The 15,857-nt window shown below is 52.3% G+C and overlaps 1 protein-coding gene across 1 annotated transcript in view; it reads left to right on the top strand.

Moving 5' to 3' along the window:
- SENP5 (SUMO specific peptidase 5) overlaps nucleotides 1-6,596 on the top strand; it is a 41,632-nt gene extending 35,036 nt beyond the window's left edge. Inside the window, exons 9-10 of the mRNA XM_074547353.1 lie at nucleotides 5,431-5,551; nucleotides 6,404-6,596. Coding sequence (XP_074403454.1) covers nucleotides 5,431-5,551; nucleotides 6,404-6,531 — 249 coding nt within the window. The 3' untranslated portion in view covers nucleotides 6,532-6,596. The remainder of the gene's footprint in view (nucleotides 1-5,430; nucleotides 5,552-6,403) is intronic.
- Nucleotides 6,597-15,857: the final 9,261 nt, after the last annotated feature.

The raw sequence follows: 15,857 nt of genomic DNA, 5'->3' as shown, positions 1-15,857 counted from the left end.
ATGCTGATGTCACCGAAGGCATTTGGTCAGGTCCAGAGTTTCTGGCAGGAGCTGATGATTCTTCCCCCCATTAGCATCCCGGGCATGCCCAGCCGAGCAGCACATCCCCAGCACTCCGTTGTGTCCGTCGGTCTTCTCCTCTCCTGGCAGGGGCTGTGTGATCCCAGCAGTCTCTCCCTCCTTGCTGGCGAGAGTGCACAAACAGCATTTTCATAGCTGGCACCAGCAAGAGCTGTACAATAGTGGGAGCATTCGAAGTTCCTCTGTGGACACATGATATGGTTCAATAGGATGCTTTAAATAGCTCCTCTTTGGAGAGAGAGAGCGGGTCAGGGAGGCACAATGGCCGTGGCTGCGTGCAGCCATCGACGAGTAATGATACGAGCAGCAGATGTGGTTGTGCTTTCAAAGGCACTTCTGCCCGCAGCCTGCGTTAGGGAAAATGAAAGCTGGGCTGTTCCTGCAGCTCATGGGGGGTGCAAGGCATCCACATGACACAGGGAATAATTGGGATCTGGGGAAAAGCAGCAGAATGAGCGCTGGAGAGCAGCCTGTGCCCTGGTCATGCTGCTGCCTTCCCACAGTGGTGCCAGGCTCCTGGGGCTGGGGTCCCTTCCCACAGTGGTGCCAGGCTCCTGGGGCTGGGGTCCCTTCCCACACTGGTGCCAGGCTCCTGGGGCTGGGATCCCTTCCCACACTGGTGCCAGGCTCCCTGGCTGGTTTTCCGTCCCCCAGCAGGGTGGTGGCTGCAGGTGAAGCGATGGCCCGCGCTGGGGAACAGCTCTGGAACAGCTGCAGCTCCTGCCAGTGCTGTGGGGGAACAACTCTGCTAATCTGACATCGGGAGCAAATGTTGCTAATGAGGAGCCCAGGCTTTGGTAACCATGGCAATTCATGTTCCTGAAAATGTGAAACAAAGTCAGAGAAGGGGCCAATCCTGCTCCCCTCTCTGCTCCAGCGCACTTTGCTTGCCGGCAATTGCCAGAGGAACACCGGATCCAGCCGCAGCGAGGAGAGAGGAAAGCTGGAGAGCAGGAGCAGCCTGGGGGCCTCACCCACCCCTCACAGGAGGAGCCTACCTTTCTCTCAAAGCATTGCCCTCCCAGTGCCCGCTGGAGGCCAGGCTGAGCCCCATCAGCCTGGCACAGGGCAGAGGCTCTGGCTGGTGCCAGCCCTGCTTTAGCCGTGAGCCCCAGCTGGGAAAGGCAGCAGCACTGCCAGCACGTGCTGCATGGTCACCTCTGCCAAGTGGCAATTCACTGTCTGCTCCTCACACTGTGTCTCCAGGGCCAGCTGGGTTCCCTATAAATTTTTATAGAAAATATAAAATGACATCTGGAAGCCTATGGCAGGCAGATAGATTCTCATTCTTCCTCTAAGCAGGGAAGAGCATTGCCCTTTCTTAATTTTTCCCAAATCTTGTTGTCAAGCTCAGTGGAGAAAAAAAACCTGGTAATTGGGTAATCCTGTCTCCTGTTCCAGCTGCAGAGCCATCACCAGCTCCACACATTTTTGGAGAATAAACACAAATTCCAGCCTGTGCAATGGCCACAAAGCCATTTGCAGATACAGGAGCTAAATTGCAATGCACTGAGCCTAAAGCAAAGCCAGGGTTAAGACCAGAAATATAATTTCCCAGGACAATGCCAGTCTCGGTACAATGAGCAGATGCACCCAGGTGCATCCCTGGGTGTCAGGACATCCCCCAGTGGTGCCCTCAGAGGAACCCAGAATCCAGCTTCTCCCATTCCCCCTGGGCAGCCAGGGATTGCTGCACTGCTGGTAGAGGAGGAGCAGGCAGAGAGGAGCGTTCCGGTTGATGAGGCCTCAGGGAAATCCACTGGTAAGCGAAAATCTCTAAAGCAAGGAGGGGTTTTGCCTTAATTAAACTGCAGTGGGGCCACTGGTGCAGAAACCTGACAAAGCTTGGGGGATTATTTCAGCTCAGGAATGCGGGAGGTGCCACAGAACCGTGGGGTTGGTGGGAGGCATCTGTGCAGGGCAGCAGCGAGTGCTGGTGCCAGTGGTGGGGAGCACATGTGCTGCTGGGGAGTGGGGGAGCCCCAGTGAGGGAACAGGGCTGTCAGACAAGGCAGGAAAATTTTTAAAAAATGGCAAATAGGAAAAAAAATAGTAAAGCAACAAAAGCAACAACCCATGCAGGTTTGTAACCGGAGTAAAGCTCAGAAAGAAGATCGATTAGGAGCCAAAAACCCCAAAACCCCAAGGCTTTGGGGCAGCCAAGGTTTCCAGGGCTGCACAGGATGAGGCACAGCTGCTGGCTCTCCTGCTGTGGCCCTGGTGCACTCCTCAGGAGCTGTCTCAAAGGCACCAGGAGGGGTTTGTATGATGCCTGCAGAGATGTGCCCCCGCTGCCTGCAGGGCCAAGGCCTCCTCCCCAAAGGATGGCCCTTGTTCTCTCAGGCTTTTCCCTGCTTGCCCCATCTCCCTGCCTGCAGCACTCCTTGCTTTCTCTGCCCACCACCCTTGGCAGGATCAAGCACGTTTTCCCATCTCTTCTGCCCCTCTAATCTCACTCATGTTTATAGGCTTCAGGAGGCCAATTCTGGTGGAACAGCTTAGTTTTTTCAAATATTCTTATTTTTGATGAAGTTAGGGTTTGGGAAGTCCTGGAGGACTGCCTCAAAGGAAGTGTTAGGTTTATGTGCAGAACAACGCAAAAAAAAAAATAATCTCATTTTACTCTCTTTGGAACAAGAATTGTCCCCTCTCTCCCCTTGGCTGCCCTCCCTCCTCATGACTGGGAAGAGAGAAAAAGCTCCTCTTGCTGCCAGTTTGCATTTCCAGAGCATACTGGACATGTCCAGTATTTCCAGCATCCTGGAAAGGTCCCTCTGTCAGCTGCTGTCTTTGCTGCTGTGTGGCACCATAATTGTTCCTTTCTGGGTCTGGTCTTTGGCTTTTCTGGGGTTTTTTTGAAAGGGGTAATTTCTTTTCTTTATTTTGACCTGTTACTAATTCCCACCCATCAGACTGTCCTGGATCAACCACCATCACCATCTGCCATTTTGTTCCACTGAAGAAGGAATGGAGGAGGACAAGGGGTCCAAAGTCAAGAATCGAAGTGAAGCATCAAAGCAGAGAAGGCACCAGGAAAAAACCTCAGTTAGGAGGAAGCAGTCAGGGAGGGAAGGAAAGGAGCCCTGGGCTTCAGCTGCAGCTCAGTAGGGCTGTTAGAGGTGAAATCCTTCCTGGGCTGGACACATCCTGACCCATGCCAGAAAAACAGCAGGGCTCCCAAATAAGCATCAGCAGAGCAGCCACCCACCCTGTTCACAGCTTGATGCTTCACCAACACCTCTCGCTGCTTACAGCAATGCTGTGCAGGGCATTTCTGGCATTACCTGCAAGGGCCACAGCAGTCAGTGCTGGCCATCGAGGCTGGGTCCCCCCTTGCTGTGTGTGTCAGTGAGTGACCTGTGCCAGGGACAATGTGGGTGAGTGACCTGTGCCAGGGACAGTGCCCCAGCCAGGGCAGGGCTCTGGGGCTGCTCCAAGTGTTCAGCACGTTCTTACTACCCGAGCACACATTTTGGCAAGACATTCAGCCTCTCCTTGACTCGCAGAGCTGACAGCTCTCAAGTACATCCCAAGGATGAATAAAAAGTGACAGAACAGGTAGTGATTTCTGCAGTCAGCCAGAGCCTCTGTGAAGTCGATCTCAAAACTGTCTCACTGTCTTAGTGGCCAGAGGATGCCTGTCACAGCCACTTGACCTGTAGGCAGATGGTTACTGTCTGTCTAACACTGTCTTTTGGGGCTTGATAGGCACTTCTAGAATGCAGATAGATGGCAAGCCCTCACTGGGGGAAGGGGCAGTGCTGGGCAGCTGAGTGCCAGCGCTAGGATGTGCAGGGCAGGGTGTGGGGAGCGTGGCACGTGTCTGTTATCGGGGGCCAGGTTGATAGCCCCCATCTGTATTCACCCTGGGGCTGGCAGGCCAAGGTCAGAAGGGTCTGCAGAGCCACATGGAAGAGCAGAAGTGTCACGGGGCTGATGTCACCTGCCTGTGATGTCACCACTGTCTTCTTCAGAGGAGCACTTGCAGTGATAGCAGAGCTTCTGCAGTCTGTCTGCCAGGCTGGCACTCGCTCTGCAGAGTGTAATTAAGGAAATATATTAATAGATTGGGAGCTGGGGCCTGGGCAGTGTTCTTGTGTGACAGACAAATGCAGAGACAAAGCAGACGCTCCCTTCACAAGTCCTGCAGGATGCTATTAGCAGGCACAAACTCGCATCCCATTAATGCCATTGCTGGTAGGCAGCACCGAGCCATTTACATTTTAAACGAAGCTCCGAGACCAGCTTCAGTCCAGGACCAGCTCCAGGAAACCTGCAAACCTGTGTCTGCACCCAGGGAGCCTTGGGGTGTCCAGGAATACCCTGCAAGTGAGAACAAACACTACAAGGGCTCAGCTTTTGTGTGATTGCAAAGCCACCCCACAGAGGTGATACCGGACAGGAACGAGAGCATGGGGGATGCTGGCAGGGCTCATCTTTGCCAGGATTTTTATGAGGATGCTGGAGTTGGTCTAAGTTGATACTCCCTCATGGGCCATTAGTAACTTAAATGTAGCCCATGGGGTGGCCAGCAGGAAAGGACTCTGCCTGCTGCATTTGCAGGGACAGCTCCTGCACATCTGCATCGCTGACAAGGAGAACATGTTGCCCATCTCCACTGAAACAGCTCTGAGAGCCCTGAAACTGCCAGTTTCCAATCCCTGGCCTTAAATGATGGTCTTAACAAACTATGGCATAAATATGCCAGGCAAGGGAAGGCAGCTTTCACAGAGGATTGGGGATGTCATAAAACAGGGAATGGTTTTTTCATTGAAAGGGAAACCCACTCATTTGAATGGACAGTGCTGCAGAAACAAACTGTTCAGAGGTGTTGGGAGGGGAGGAGAGGGGCACTGCAGCCAAAAACCAAGGGGCTAATTGTGTAAGGCTGGTGAGGAGATGCCTTGGTCTGAGCCACCGGTGTGCTAATGGGGAGGTTGCTTAGCTACAGTGTCAATGGTACCTCAGCAGCCCCAGGTAGGGGAGGGAGAGCCCGGCGTAAACAGCCAGGAGGAAGAAGGGTCATTAAACTGCTCCCTAAAGACCCCTAACTAGTGCTGGCTGGAGGAAATAAATAAGGAGGAAAAGTTGGTCTGAGTGCCAGGGAGGAAGCCAAGCTGTTCAGGAGATGGCTTGTCTGCCTGAAATCGCCTCTTGTCAGTAATTTCAGCTGTAGACTTTTCCGTAGCACGGTCTCAGCCCTCGAGCGTTCCTGGCTTTTCTGTCTCTCTTCCACTTTCCCATTTAACTCCTTCTCCCCGGGGTGAAGGCGGGGAGCTGTGGTGCGAGGGGGCCGAGGGTGCCCGGGGATGGGAGCTCACACGTGTTGCCCCTTCACGTGTGCCTCAGGCCCGCAGGAACAGCAGCCAGGTGGCTTTGGTGACCTTCCCTCGGTGGGCAAACATCACCCGAGCCTGCAGCCCGCGGTGCGCATTGACAGAAAATCACCGATGGAGCTCTGCCTGTCCTGGTACGGTCCGGCCGGGGACGGTGGGCAGGGGGGAAATCACAGTGAGTGGCACCGACAGCACCGGCTCCAAACAACAGTTAGGAGGAGAATTATTTTAATGAATACATTTCCTTTCAATTGTATGCGAATAGTGAGATCCCATTAGAACGGGGAAGCAATTAAAGCTAATAAAGATGAACACGCAGCACTGGGCGCATGTGGAATAACAAACAGCGAACAAAGGATTCAGGAGAGAGCTGACTCTAATCCAAATAAATGAGCGGCGATGAAAGGGAAAGCAGCTCGGCTCTCCTGCCGTGAGACACGCTTCCTCCCCGCCGGCTCCTGCCCGGCTTCACCTCAGCCTGGCAGGGAAAGTCATCCTCAGGATCGGGATCGGGATCAGGAGCGGGATCGGGATGGGGCGTGGAGGCAGCTGGTCAGTGGGATGGTCCCTGCCTTGCCAGGGGGCTGGCCATGCTCTCCTAGGATAATCCTGCTGGATTTTGGATGAAGGTGGCAAGTGGCCCCAGCTGGGGCAAGAGAGCTCAGCAGATTTCGTGAGGCTGCAGTGGAGAGAAGGGGCTGGACTGGGAGGGTGGCAGGCGCACATGAAGCCGTGCCATTCCCTGCTTTGTATTTGATTGTTGGTAGTGTCTGTCCACCAAAATTAACAGCCCTGAAGACAACAGGCTCGTGACGAGCCCAAAACTATCAGTGCTATGGTGAGGTGGAGCATGGAGGAAATAATAGCCTCTTACAATGGTGTATTTACACAGTAGGCTCACAGGAAAATTGGGTAAACTGATAATTACCCAAGGATATTATTGGCTTTGGCAGAGTTAATAATAATTAGTACTTCTCCTTTTCCAGGCTACTTACAGGAGAGACCTTTTATAATCCGCAGAATACAAAGGACCCAAACCACCAAGAACTGCTTCCACGTGTGGCTTTGGAAAAAAAACACACCAACTATTTCAGCTGGCAGGCTCCAAGGGTGAAAATCACACAAAAGACACTGGGGAGCCAGACTGAGAAATAATAATAACACTAGTAATAATAACAACAGTAACAATAATAATAATAATAATAAACTATTTTCTGTATTTGAAGAAAACCTTGTGTCAGGACTGCATTTTCCCCAGTCTATCTCATGCAGCCGAGCCAGAGATAAACCCAGCGCTGACACTTGACAGATTCGTGGAATGCTGGAAGCTGCCCTGCTGTTCCTCTCCCAGCGCTGGCAGCTCCTGGTTTGCTTTCTAGCTGTTGCTTTCCATGGCATGCAGCACTTGCTCTCTCCAGAAAGCAGATATTATCCGTCACATCTCCTCCTTGCAGTGCCCGTGAGACAGCAGCTCTGCACCACGAGGTGCCTGGGGCTGCAGTGCCATGGCAGGGATGCTGTCACTGCAGTGCCATGGCAGGGATGCTGTCACTGCAGTGCCATGGCAGGGATGCTGTCACCACAGTGCCGTTGCAGGGATGCTGTCACTGCTCCCTTCCTGCCCCAGCCTGCCCTGCTGCTGCCCCCAAGAGCTGCCTTTTCTGGGTCAGTGCCGCTGGACAGTTTGGGTTAAACGGGGTGAATTTGTGTTGAGGCTCGCTGGAAGAGCAGCGTGTGTGTGCCCCACCAGCCCATGGCCTCCTGCTCGCTGCTGCCACGGAGGGGAGGTGTGGGGTGAGAGAGGGACCAGCCGGTGATAAGCACTCGGAATGGATGTGTGTGATCAGCCTGCGAGTACACCTCCAAAGCCGAATGCTGGTGATGCAGGGAGGCAAGGAGGGCTCTGATTTGGGCACCCAGCCTCCATCCTGAGAGCCATCGCCTCCCCTAGTCCCCCATCTCCAGGTGAGCCCAAACCCAGCAGCTCTTAGGACACCCCTGAGGCACATCTTTGCCCATCACTCCTGTATCTCCAGCTCTCATTCTCGGTTTTGGTTCCACCCAGCCCTGCCCAGCTGCAGTGCCCTGGCAGAGACCCTCAGTGCCACTCCCTCGCTGCCCTCTGCCCTGCTGTGACAGCCACGTCCCTGGCACGCAGGATCTTGGCTGTCTCTGCTGCTATGGGCAGCCTTGAAATGCTCAGAAATCACCAGAGAAATCCCCCCCTGCCCCAAGCTGGCCCATAAATCACAGCATTATAAAAATAAAACTGTTTTGTGCGTGCATGCACATTTCAGGTTGCCTTTTAAACCTGAACTTGTTTCTCACACGTTGGCAGAAGAACAGAGGGGAGCTGGAGTCAAAAGGCAAGCTTGAAAAATAAACGCATACTTCTCTCTTGCTGCTCGTGAAGGGCTCCCAAAGGAAAACAGGGAAAAACAGGGCAGGAAGAGGCCCCAGAGGGGTCAGTGTGCCCATTCCCCAAAGCAAGGGCAAGCTCTTCCCCGCAGGCATCAGCCTGGTTTGTGCCCAGCAGCTAGGGTGGTGGGAGTGCCAACGTGGTGCCCACAGTTCCTCATTTCCATTGCCCTCCCAATTTTTCCCTTTCTCCCTTTTGCACCCAGTCTTCCCTCCTTTCCTGCAGTCCCATGTCCATCCCTTGTGTCTGTCCCATGTCCCTGCAGGGCTGCAGCACTGCCCTGGTGCCACACCCTGCCTGGCCATGCCACGTGTGCTCTGCTCCTGTGAGCCATCCAAGGAAGAGACTGAAAACCGTGCTGTCTTAAGCCACAGTTTAACATAATTAGACATCCTGGCTTGAGGGCAGTAATTACTTTTATAATCCTTAAACATATCTAAAAAAAAAAAGTAATTGCCTCCCAATTCAATACCTTTCAAAAAATCCTTTTAAACAGCGCTGCCTCCTTCAAACAAAACTCAGTCAACAGTAATTACAATAAATTATTCTGGGTTCTAAAAAACATATAGGAATTAATCTATATGTGCAAACTGCTAACCAGTTGTGTTTACCCTTCTCTCCTGCCAGCTTCCCAGCTCCCTGGCTGCAGCCCTGCCCTCGCTGGGCTCCTATCCCTGGGATCCAGCAAAGCCTCTGCCTGCCCTCAGCAGCCCCAGATCTGCACAAAGCTCAGGATTTGGGCTGGACACAGCAGCAGCCAGCTCTGGCTGGCACTTCGCAGTCTTGGCTGCATTTCAGAGCCAAGCCATGGGCAGGCAGCACCAAAATTACCAACATTTTAGGCATAACTTTTCTCTAACCTGTGAGGCAAAGGTGGCACGAGTGCTGGCCAATGGATTTGATCCTCAGCTGGGAAAAATAAGGCATAATTCTGCTCAAGTCAAAGGCGAGATCATGATTCACAGCAGCTGAGAATCTGGCCAACAGTGTCAGCAGCACGACAATAACGTAATGTTTTCATTATGCATTGTTTTTTTCCAAATACTTAAAAAATTATCTAGGAATTACTCACACATCCAGTAATAGTTACCAGTCTTGGGTGTTTAGGCGAAGGTTTCTTGAGACGGGGATGGGATTGAAACAGCTTTAGCTATCGCCTCTCATGCTCTGTGCACTCCTCCTATCACTTCTGCTCTCCTCCTCCTCTGTGTACACAGTCCAGTAACCTCTTCCTGACAATCTCCAGATCCACAAAATTGCTCAGTTGGAATTTTGCAGTAAATAGAAAATTGCTTTGCTCCTTTCTCTCAGGACAGCACAGAAAATGAATCCAAATGAAAAAGCAAGTAGTGTGTATCTGGTAGACATAAACAGCACAAGAAAGGCAATTCTGTTTTCCAGCCCTGCTGCAGAGCAAATGACCTTGGAAATAATAAAAAGCCTGGGGCCTGAGCCTGCTGCAGAGCAGCATGAGCCTTTATTTGGGGAAAGGCTGGAAAGGAAAACCTGGAGGAATGGATATGTTGATGTGCAAGTCTCTACCAGCTGAAATGTCTCTGCTTGGGTCCACAGCTCACAGCAGGAGGAGGACAGAGCTCATTAGTCCTTTCAGCCTCACCTGGTGCTCCTGGGATGCTTTGCCCAAACCATCTCCCTGTCCTCTGCCAGCTGCCCACAGTGTGCCTTTCCCAGTCTGGAATGCCTTTCCCTGGCTGGGCTGGTGGGATGATGGCACATGGCCAGGGGTGAGCCGCCCTCCCAACACAATTTTCAGTCATCCCTGCAAATATTTGCAAATGATGAAAGCCTGGCGAGGAGATCAGGGTAATTCATGGCTGTGGGAGGAAGGATGGGATAAATTTATAATTCTAATTACACATCAAACCAGTGCACCAAAACATGACCAAGTGGGAGGCATCTGTTTGGCCTCCAGCTCGTCACCCACATCCACCTGTGGCACTCAGCTCCAAGAGCTCCATGGGAGCTCATGGAGAGGTCAGGAGAGAACTGAGTAGTGAGAATGAGGAGTTGGGCCTGGCAGTAGTTTGTGTCAGAGGGAAAAGCTGCTTTTGCCTGTGGGGCTGCCAAGGGGATGGCACCATTCAGAGCACACCCAGAGCCCAGCTCTGGCTGTGCTGGATCTTGCAGCGCTGGCCAGGTCATTGTGTGCTGTGAGCTGTGTGCTGAGTCCCACATTTCTTCAGAAAGAAGGAAATAAATAAAGAAATAATTTTTTTAAAAAAGTCCATGGAGGCAGCCAGCAGAAAATATGTGCTTAAAAAAATGGGTTCCTGAATAAGAGCAAAAGGGCAGCGTGTGCAGCTCTGCTTGGCACGGCTCGCTGGGTGCGGGGACGCCGTGTCTGCCTGCACTGAGCAGAGCAGCAGCTCTGCAGGGACAGCAGGGGAGTCCCAGGACAGCCTCACCCCCTGCAACTCCCCCAGCACTGCTGCTCTGCCCACCCATTTATCCAGCACAGAGGGCTGAAAGCAATTTGTAATTCCAAGAAAGGCCTTTGAACTGTAATAATCCCAATATTTGCTCTGTTACTGCTGCTTTTTTGGCCCCAGCTGCTCTCAGGCAGAGCAGGGTGTTGGATCTGCAGTGGTGAAGCCAAATGGAGGCCGGGCTGCTGGGACAGCTGAGCGAGTGCAGCTTGCCTGGCTGTGAGCAAACGACAGGCTTGGGTTTCACTGGGGATGGAAGGGGCAAAGCAGTTACCCCCGGGTCTGGAGGGCTGAGAAACACCCCAGTGACCTACGCCTGTATCTCCCAGAGCAGCGTCTCCCTAAATCTCAGAGCTTGTTAACTCAGATGCATTTTTATTTTGCAGCAAACTGTTTAATCTGAGCTTCAGAGGTGCAGCTTGCCCCCGCAGAAAGCAGTGAAACGACAAGGGGGGGAAAGGGAGAAGTAAATCCCACCTGTTTCCTGTTTTTATTTCCCCCACCCCCATCTTTCTGTATTTTCTTAGTGTTCCCTGGTTGTTTGGGAGCTCCTGCAACTTGTCCAGAAATACCTCTGCTAGTTCAGTGGCATTTTGGAGCCCAGGAATTTAAGGAGGGCTTAGAAATTCCTAACGCAACTTTCAACTGACTAAATGTGGGTGAAGGCAGCTCGCTGCTTTTTCAATCAGCATTTCTCTTTTGTGCCTCCCTTCCCCTCTGCTGACCTCTCCCTTGTCCCCCTCATGCCCAGGAGCTGTGGTACCCAGCTCGTCTTCTCCTGCCCTGTGTCCATGGACATTTGGTGCACATGTGTGACGGTGGCAGTGAGATCCAAACATTCCCTCAGGCAAATCCTATGAGCAGCTCTGCACACTTCTGTATCTCTGACAGGGTTTTGGGGACAAAATTCCACTATATTGCACTGTAGTGGAGAAGTCCCTGAATGTGGGACTGCTCTGAAAACATCAGCTGGGAGATACAAGTTTCATCCGATATTCCCAGCGTTGCTGGGATGGTGCTTTACTATCCATCATGTCATGAGAGCAGCACTCAGTTTGGGACAGGAATTTCCTAAGCTCTGCACGTCTCAGTCAGAAGCAGCCAAATCTCCCTGTCAGAAAGATTCCCTAAGAAAACAGTCAGGATGGAAAACCACCCCATGAAAGCATGGATCACCTTCCCCGCACCAGCCATCTCTACCTCTGCTGCCAGGGTTAGCAACAGAGCCAGAAAAATGTTTGCGAGATGCTGCCCCGCTACCTAGAAACCCTTATACATCTCCGATATGATCTGTACCACTCGCCTCACAATACACCAATATATTTTAACTACAACCCGAAATGTTGCAAAAGAACCTTTTGAGTGAGTCTCTTTGGTGCAATACAGATACGTCAAGGCTGATTGTTATTGTACATGTCAGGGCTGTTGAAGCGCAGGATAAAGAAGGCCATTGTGCTCCCACGGAGGGGACAGCTCAGATGATTAATGACTGCTCCCTCAATTCTCCCAAGAAGAGATGGAAGTCGGATAAGGCCTCCGCTGGCGGTAGGGGCAGAGCACCAGAAGACATACCCAGAGTGGAAAAAAGAGCCCAGGGCTCCGCATGGAGGGGCAGGATCAATAGGCACAGCAGCCTGCCCGAGCGCCGGCAGCTCGCGGGCTGCAGCAGGAGCGGGGAGCTGCTGCCTAACACTGGCGCTTGTGTTTGCTGCTCTCACCTCCCTTCCTAATCCAGGCTTTTTTCTCACTGCTTTTCTGCCGCTGAAAGTGGCTCTTGGGAAGGCAGATTGCTGCCCATTGAGTAAGGCAAATGGCAAAAATCAGGGAAATTGCAAATTGATCTTTGCCGAACACACACGGTGACTTTGTTACCCGCTTTTTGAGCCTCGGCGCAAATACCTCCCGGGCTAATTCTAAGGCGTGCCAAAGTAAATTACATTTAGTTTGCCTTAAATAAACAATGACTCTTCCAGGAAAGGTTTGTCTCTTCTGGGCACTTGCATCATTTATCATTGCTCCACTGTTTTGAGTTGGCTGCCCTTTTAGGGTGAGATGTCTCTTGGTTTTAGTGTGCGCACAACCATAGAGAGGACAAGGTCTTACCCCAAGAAAAATGTACTGAGAAGATGTCATTAAAGCTAATGAGAGTCCAGGCAGCTGCAGCTCATTAGAGAGTGCCTGGGGCCAATTGTAACTGAGACCTTTAAATATACATCATAGTCAAATAAACAACATCATATTCGATCTGCAAAGTCTCTATCAGTTCCTGCCCAGTCCTTATCGCCCAGCCTTACATTTTGCTGAGAAAATGTTCCCTGTTCAATAACAAACCCAGAAGCAAGTGAGACCATCACACTTAGGAGTGATGTGCTGAGAAATGGGCATAGAGGAGCGGGTCCCTTCTCCTGAAAGCTAAATTTGAAATTCATTGATTACAAGGGTAGAAGACACTAAGGGCTCAAGCCCTCCACCCTGCCTGTAGGACAACATGGAAAACAGGTCGAAGAAACTGCAAAGATGCTGAAGACCAGCACATCCTAAACAGTGAGTGAGCAATTAGTTTTTCTCTGGTTCCTTTCTTTGGCTTCAGGACATGACTTTACCGTAAAAGAAAATGAGAGGTTTCTGACACTACTTTACATTTGTTGTCGTTACCAAGCATTTAGTGAGGAATTACAGATTTACAAGCGTGGGGATTTCCTTCTCAATCAGCAGAGCTCCCAGAGGGGCTTCCCATCACCCCCCTTCCCCGCGGGCAGGAGCCCCGGGCTGCGCCATGGGCAGCTGTGGCTTCCTCCTGTCCTCGCCCCACGTGTGATTATTAAGTTCTTATCGCAATAAGGAGTCACTGACACTGGGCGGCTTTCCAGGGAATGCTGCTCCCTTAATAGGCCATTATATCTCAGTAATAAGGGCTAAACTCTTCTGGGGGCATTTAATCATGAATTAAGTAAAATAACACCACCGGTCCTGCCGTTCTCCTAGCCCTCACTAAGGGGGGTGATGCTGTCCATGGATCCTGTCCAGTGCTGGCTGCTGGGGCTGATGCAGGGTGTGCACAGCCCTGCCAGAGGGGTGCAATGCCCCTCATGCTGTCAGGGCCGTGTCTGGGTGCCCATAAACAAGGCAGATAATAAAACAAATGGGGACAGGCTGTGGCCAGGTTCATTGGCTCCAAGGCCTGGCTCCCACATGAGGTCTCTGCACCCTCACTTGACAAAGGACGTCTCCAGTTCCTGTCATGCTGGGGCCTGGGAACTGGATGGCTCTCACAGGGGGTATCTGCCTGCTTTAGGGCACAGTGTCACAGGCAGGATTGTCCCTGTGACAGAAGTGTGAAGGCATCGCAGACTCTCACCTTGGTGGGAACTGTTATATTTGGGTAGCTGAATCCCATCCTCTGTAGCTACACCATGGAGTAGGTGCTGTCCTGGGTGGATCAAACCCAGAGTCCCAGGGGTTGCCTGGCTGTTGGCCACAGCTTGTCCAGAGAGGCCGAAGCCAAGCAGCAGGAACCATATCATTTCCAGGGTATCCAAATCTCGTAGCATCCCAGATGGGGCGATGCCCACCCTGTCACCCAGGAGGGGTCCCTGTCCCACACCACTCCAGTCATGCTTAGCAGAGTCACGTTAGCAGAGCTGTGCTAACAATTTCCCACTCCCTGGCACTGTTTTGTTCATCACTGTGGACATGACCACAGTGACCTGCAAGAGCTGAGCCGAGCCTGGGCCTGTCACTGCCTGTCTGGGGCTGCTGTACCTTCTGCATTTGTGGGAATCAAACCATGGGCCCATCTCTGCCCCAGAAGGAGAGCTCTGGAGCCTGGGATGGGGGAACCTCCCACCCACCATGGGGACTTGCAATGTATTCTGCTACCATGGCTTGCAAGGTCATCTCATAGCACAGAGGTTTGTGAGGTGGCTTCCCACCATGGGAGCCTGCAAGGTGGACTGTGAGCTCTCACCTTCATCCTCTGGATGACACTGAAACACAGGATTAGGGCACTGAGTGAGGGAGGGACATGAATGGCAGCCCAGGGAAGGAGGATCTCCAACACCAGCACTGCCAGGGAAGGAGCATCGTGGGATGGAGCCAGGGCAGAGCAGCCCTATCCTGCCCAGAAGAAGGAGCAGCTCCCTGCTTGCTGTCCCCACAGGACCTGGTTTGCCACTGGGTTACCCTGAGCCCATAGGGACTTTGTCCAGATGCAGTCCCTGCTGCACCCACCCACTGGTGCCCTGCCCTGGGGCAGCAGAGCTGTCAGTGCTCCTGCAGCTGTGCCAGCTGAGACGGGCACATCTCTGTCCCCTGGCAGCAGGGACACTGAGGGTGCTGTGTTTCCAGCCCTCATCAGAGGTAGGGCTGTGCTGGCCTGGCAGAGCCCTGCTGACACACGGCTGCTGTGAAATGAGGGACACAGAGCCTGAGCTTCACTTGGCATCAAAGCCAGTCTGGTAAGAGCGATGCAAACCTTCCACAGACACCCCAGCACCTCCCCACACCAGGTATATTGATTTAATTTGCACCTGTGCATTTCTTGGCACAGCCTGACAAGCAGCGAGCCAGGAGTAAATTCAGTTATGAGAATTCTGGCATAAAGCTGCCCCAGCTGAGCTAAGCCAGCATGAAACAACAGGAGTTCAGTGGGTTCAGCCTTATGTGCAGCCCAGGCTTGGGCTGTAGCTGCAGCCCTGCCTTGAGATGGCAGGAGAGAACAGGAGGCGTTTGGGGTGAAGGGTTCTGCTGTGGGTAATTCATGTCACCTCAGAGCAGCTCTTTGCTGATCTGACTGCCCAAGGAGGAGGCTCTGGATTACACCTGGCTGCCTCCTATCCTCCCTGCTCTACCAGAACCCCGGTGCCACTTAGGGGTTCCCCCTCTCCCCTCCCCAGCCTCTAAACCATTCTGGAGCACATCCTGGAGCCATCCCACTGCCAACCTCTGCTCAGGCAATGGGGACCTATGAGCAGGATGTTGATGCTCATACCTGAGGTTTTTTGCTCAGTTCCTTTCTAATCCGAATTTTCAATTGCTCATAACTTATGTCATTTGGGCTGGAATTTTCCAGACGTGATCTCCCCTACAAAGGTGGCTCTTTCCTTTTCCTTTTATTTTCCTTTTCTTCTTTTTTTTTCAACCAAGGAAAAGCATTCAGCCAAATGGTCTGGCCATGTCCATTTTCTTTTTCTTTGTTTTTTTTTTTTTTTTTTTTTTTTAGTAAACACAGACTTTTCTCATTATACATTAAAATTATAGTTACAGAGTCACCTTTCCTGCCGCGGTGTCAGTGGGGAGCAGCCCTCTGGCCGACCGCCGGGAGCTGGCGTGCGGAGGGGGATCCTGCCGGCCAACCCAGCTCAGCTTTCCTCAGCTCACCCAAACACTGACCCTCCCCAGGGCCCTCCAGGTGCCCCAGGAAACCTGAATTACGACCCTTGAGGAAGACATTTTCCCCAAGAGCAGAGAAATACGTGTTCCTGCTTCAGTGTTTGTTTTCCTCCAGCAAGCTGGAGGCAGATCGGGTGGGGGCCAGGCTGCTTCCAGCAGGAGCCTTGTGTGGGTTCAAGTTCA

The sequence above is a fragment of the Zonotrichia albicollis genome, chromosome 9 (genome assembly GCF_047830755.1).
Source record: "Zonotrichia albicollis isolate bZonAlb1 chromosome 9, bZonAlb1.hap1, whole genome shotgun sequence".
Taxonomy (NCBI): Eukaryota; Metazoa; Chordata; class Aves; order Passeriformes; family Passerellidae; genus Zonotrichia; species Zonotrichia albicollis.
This window is presented reverse-complemented; position numbering and strand designations above follow the sequence as displayed.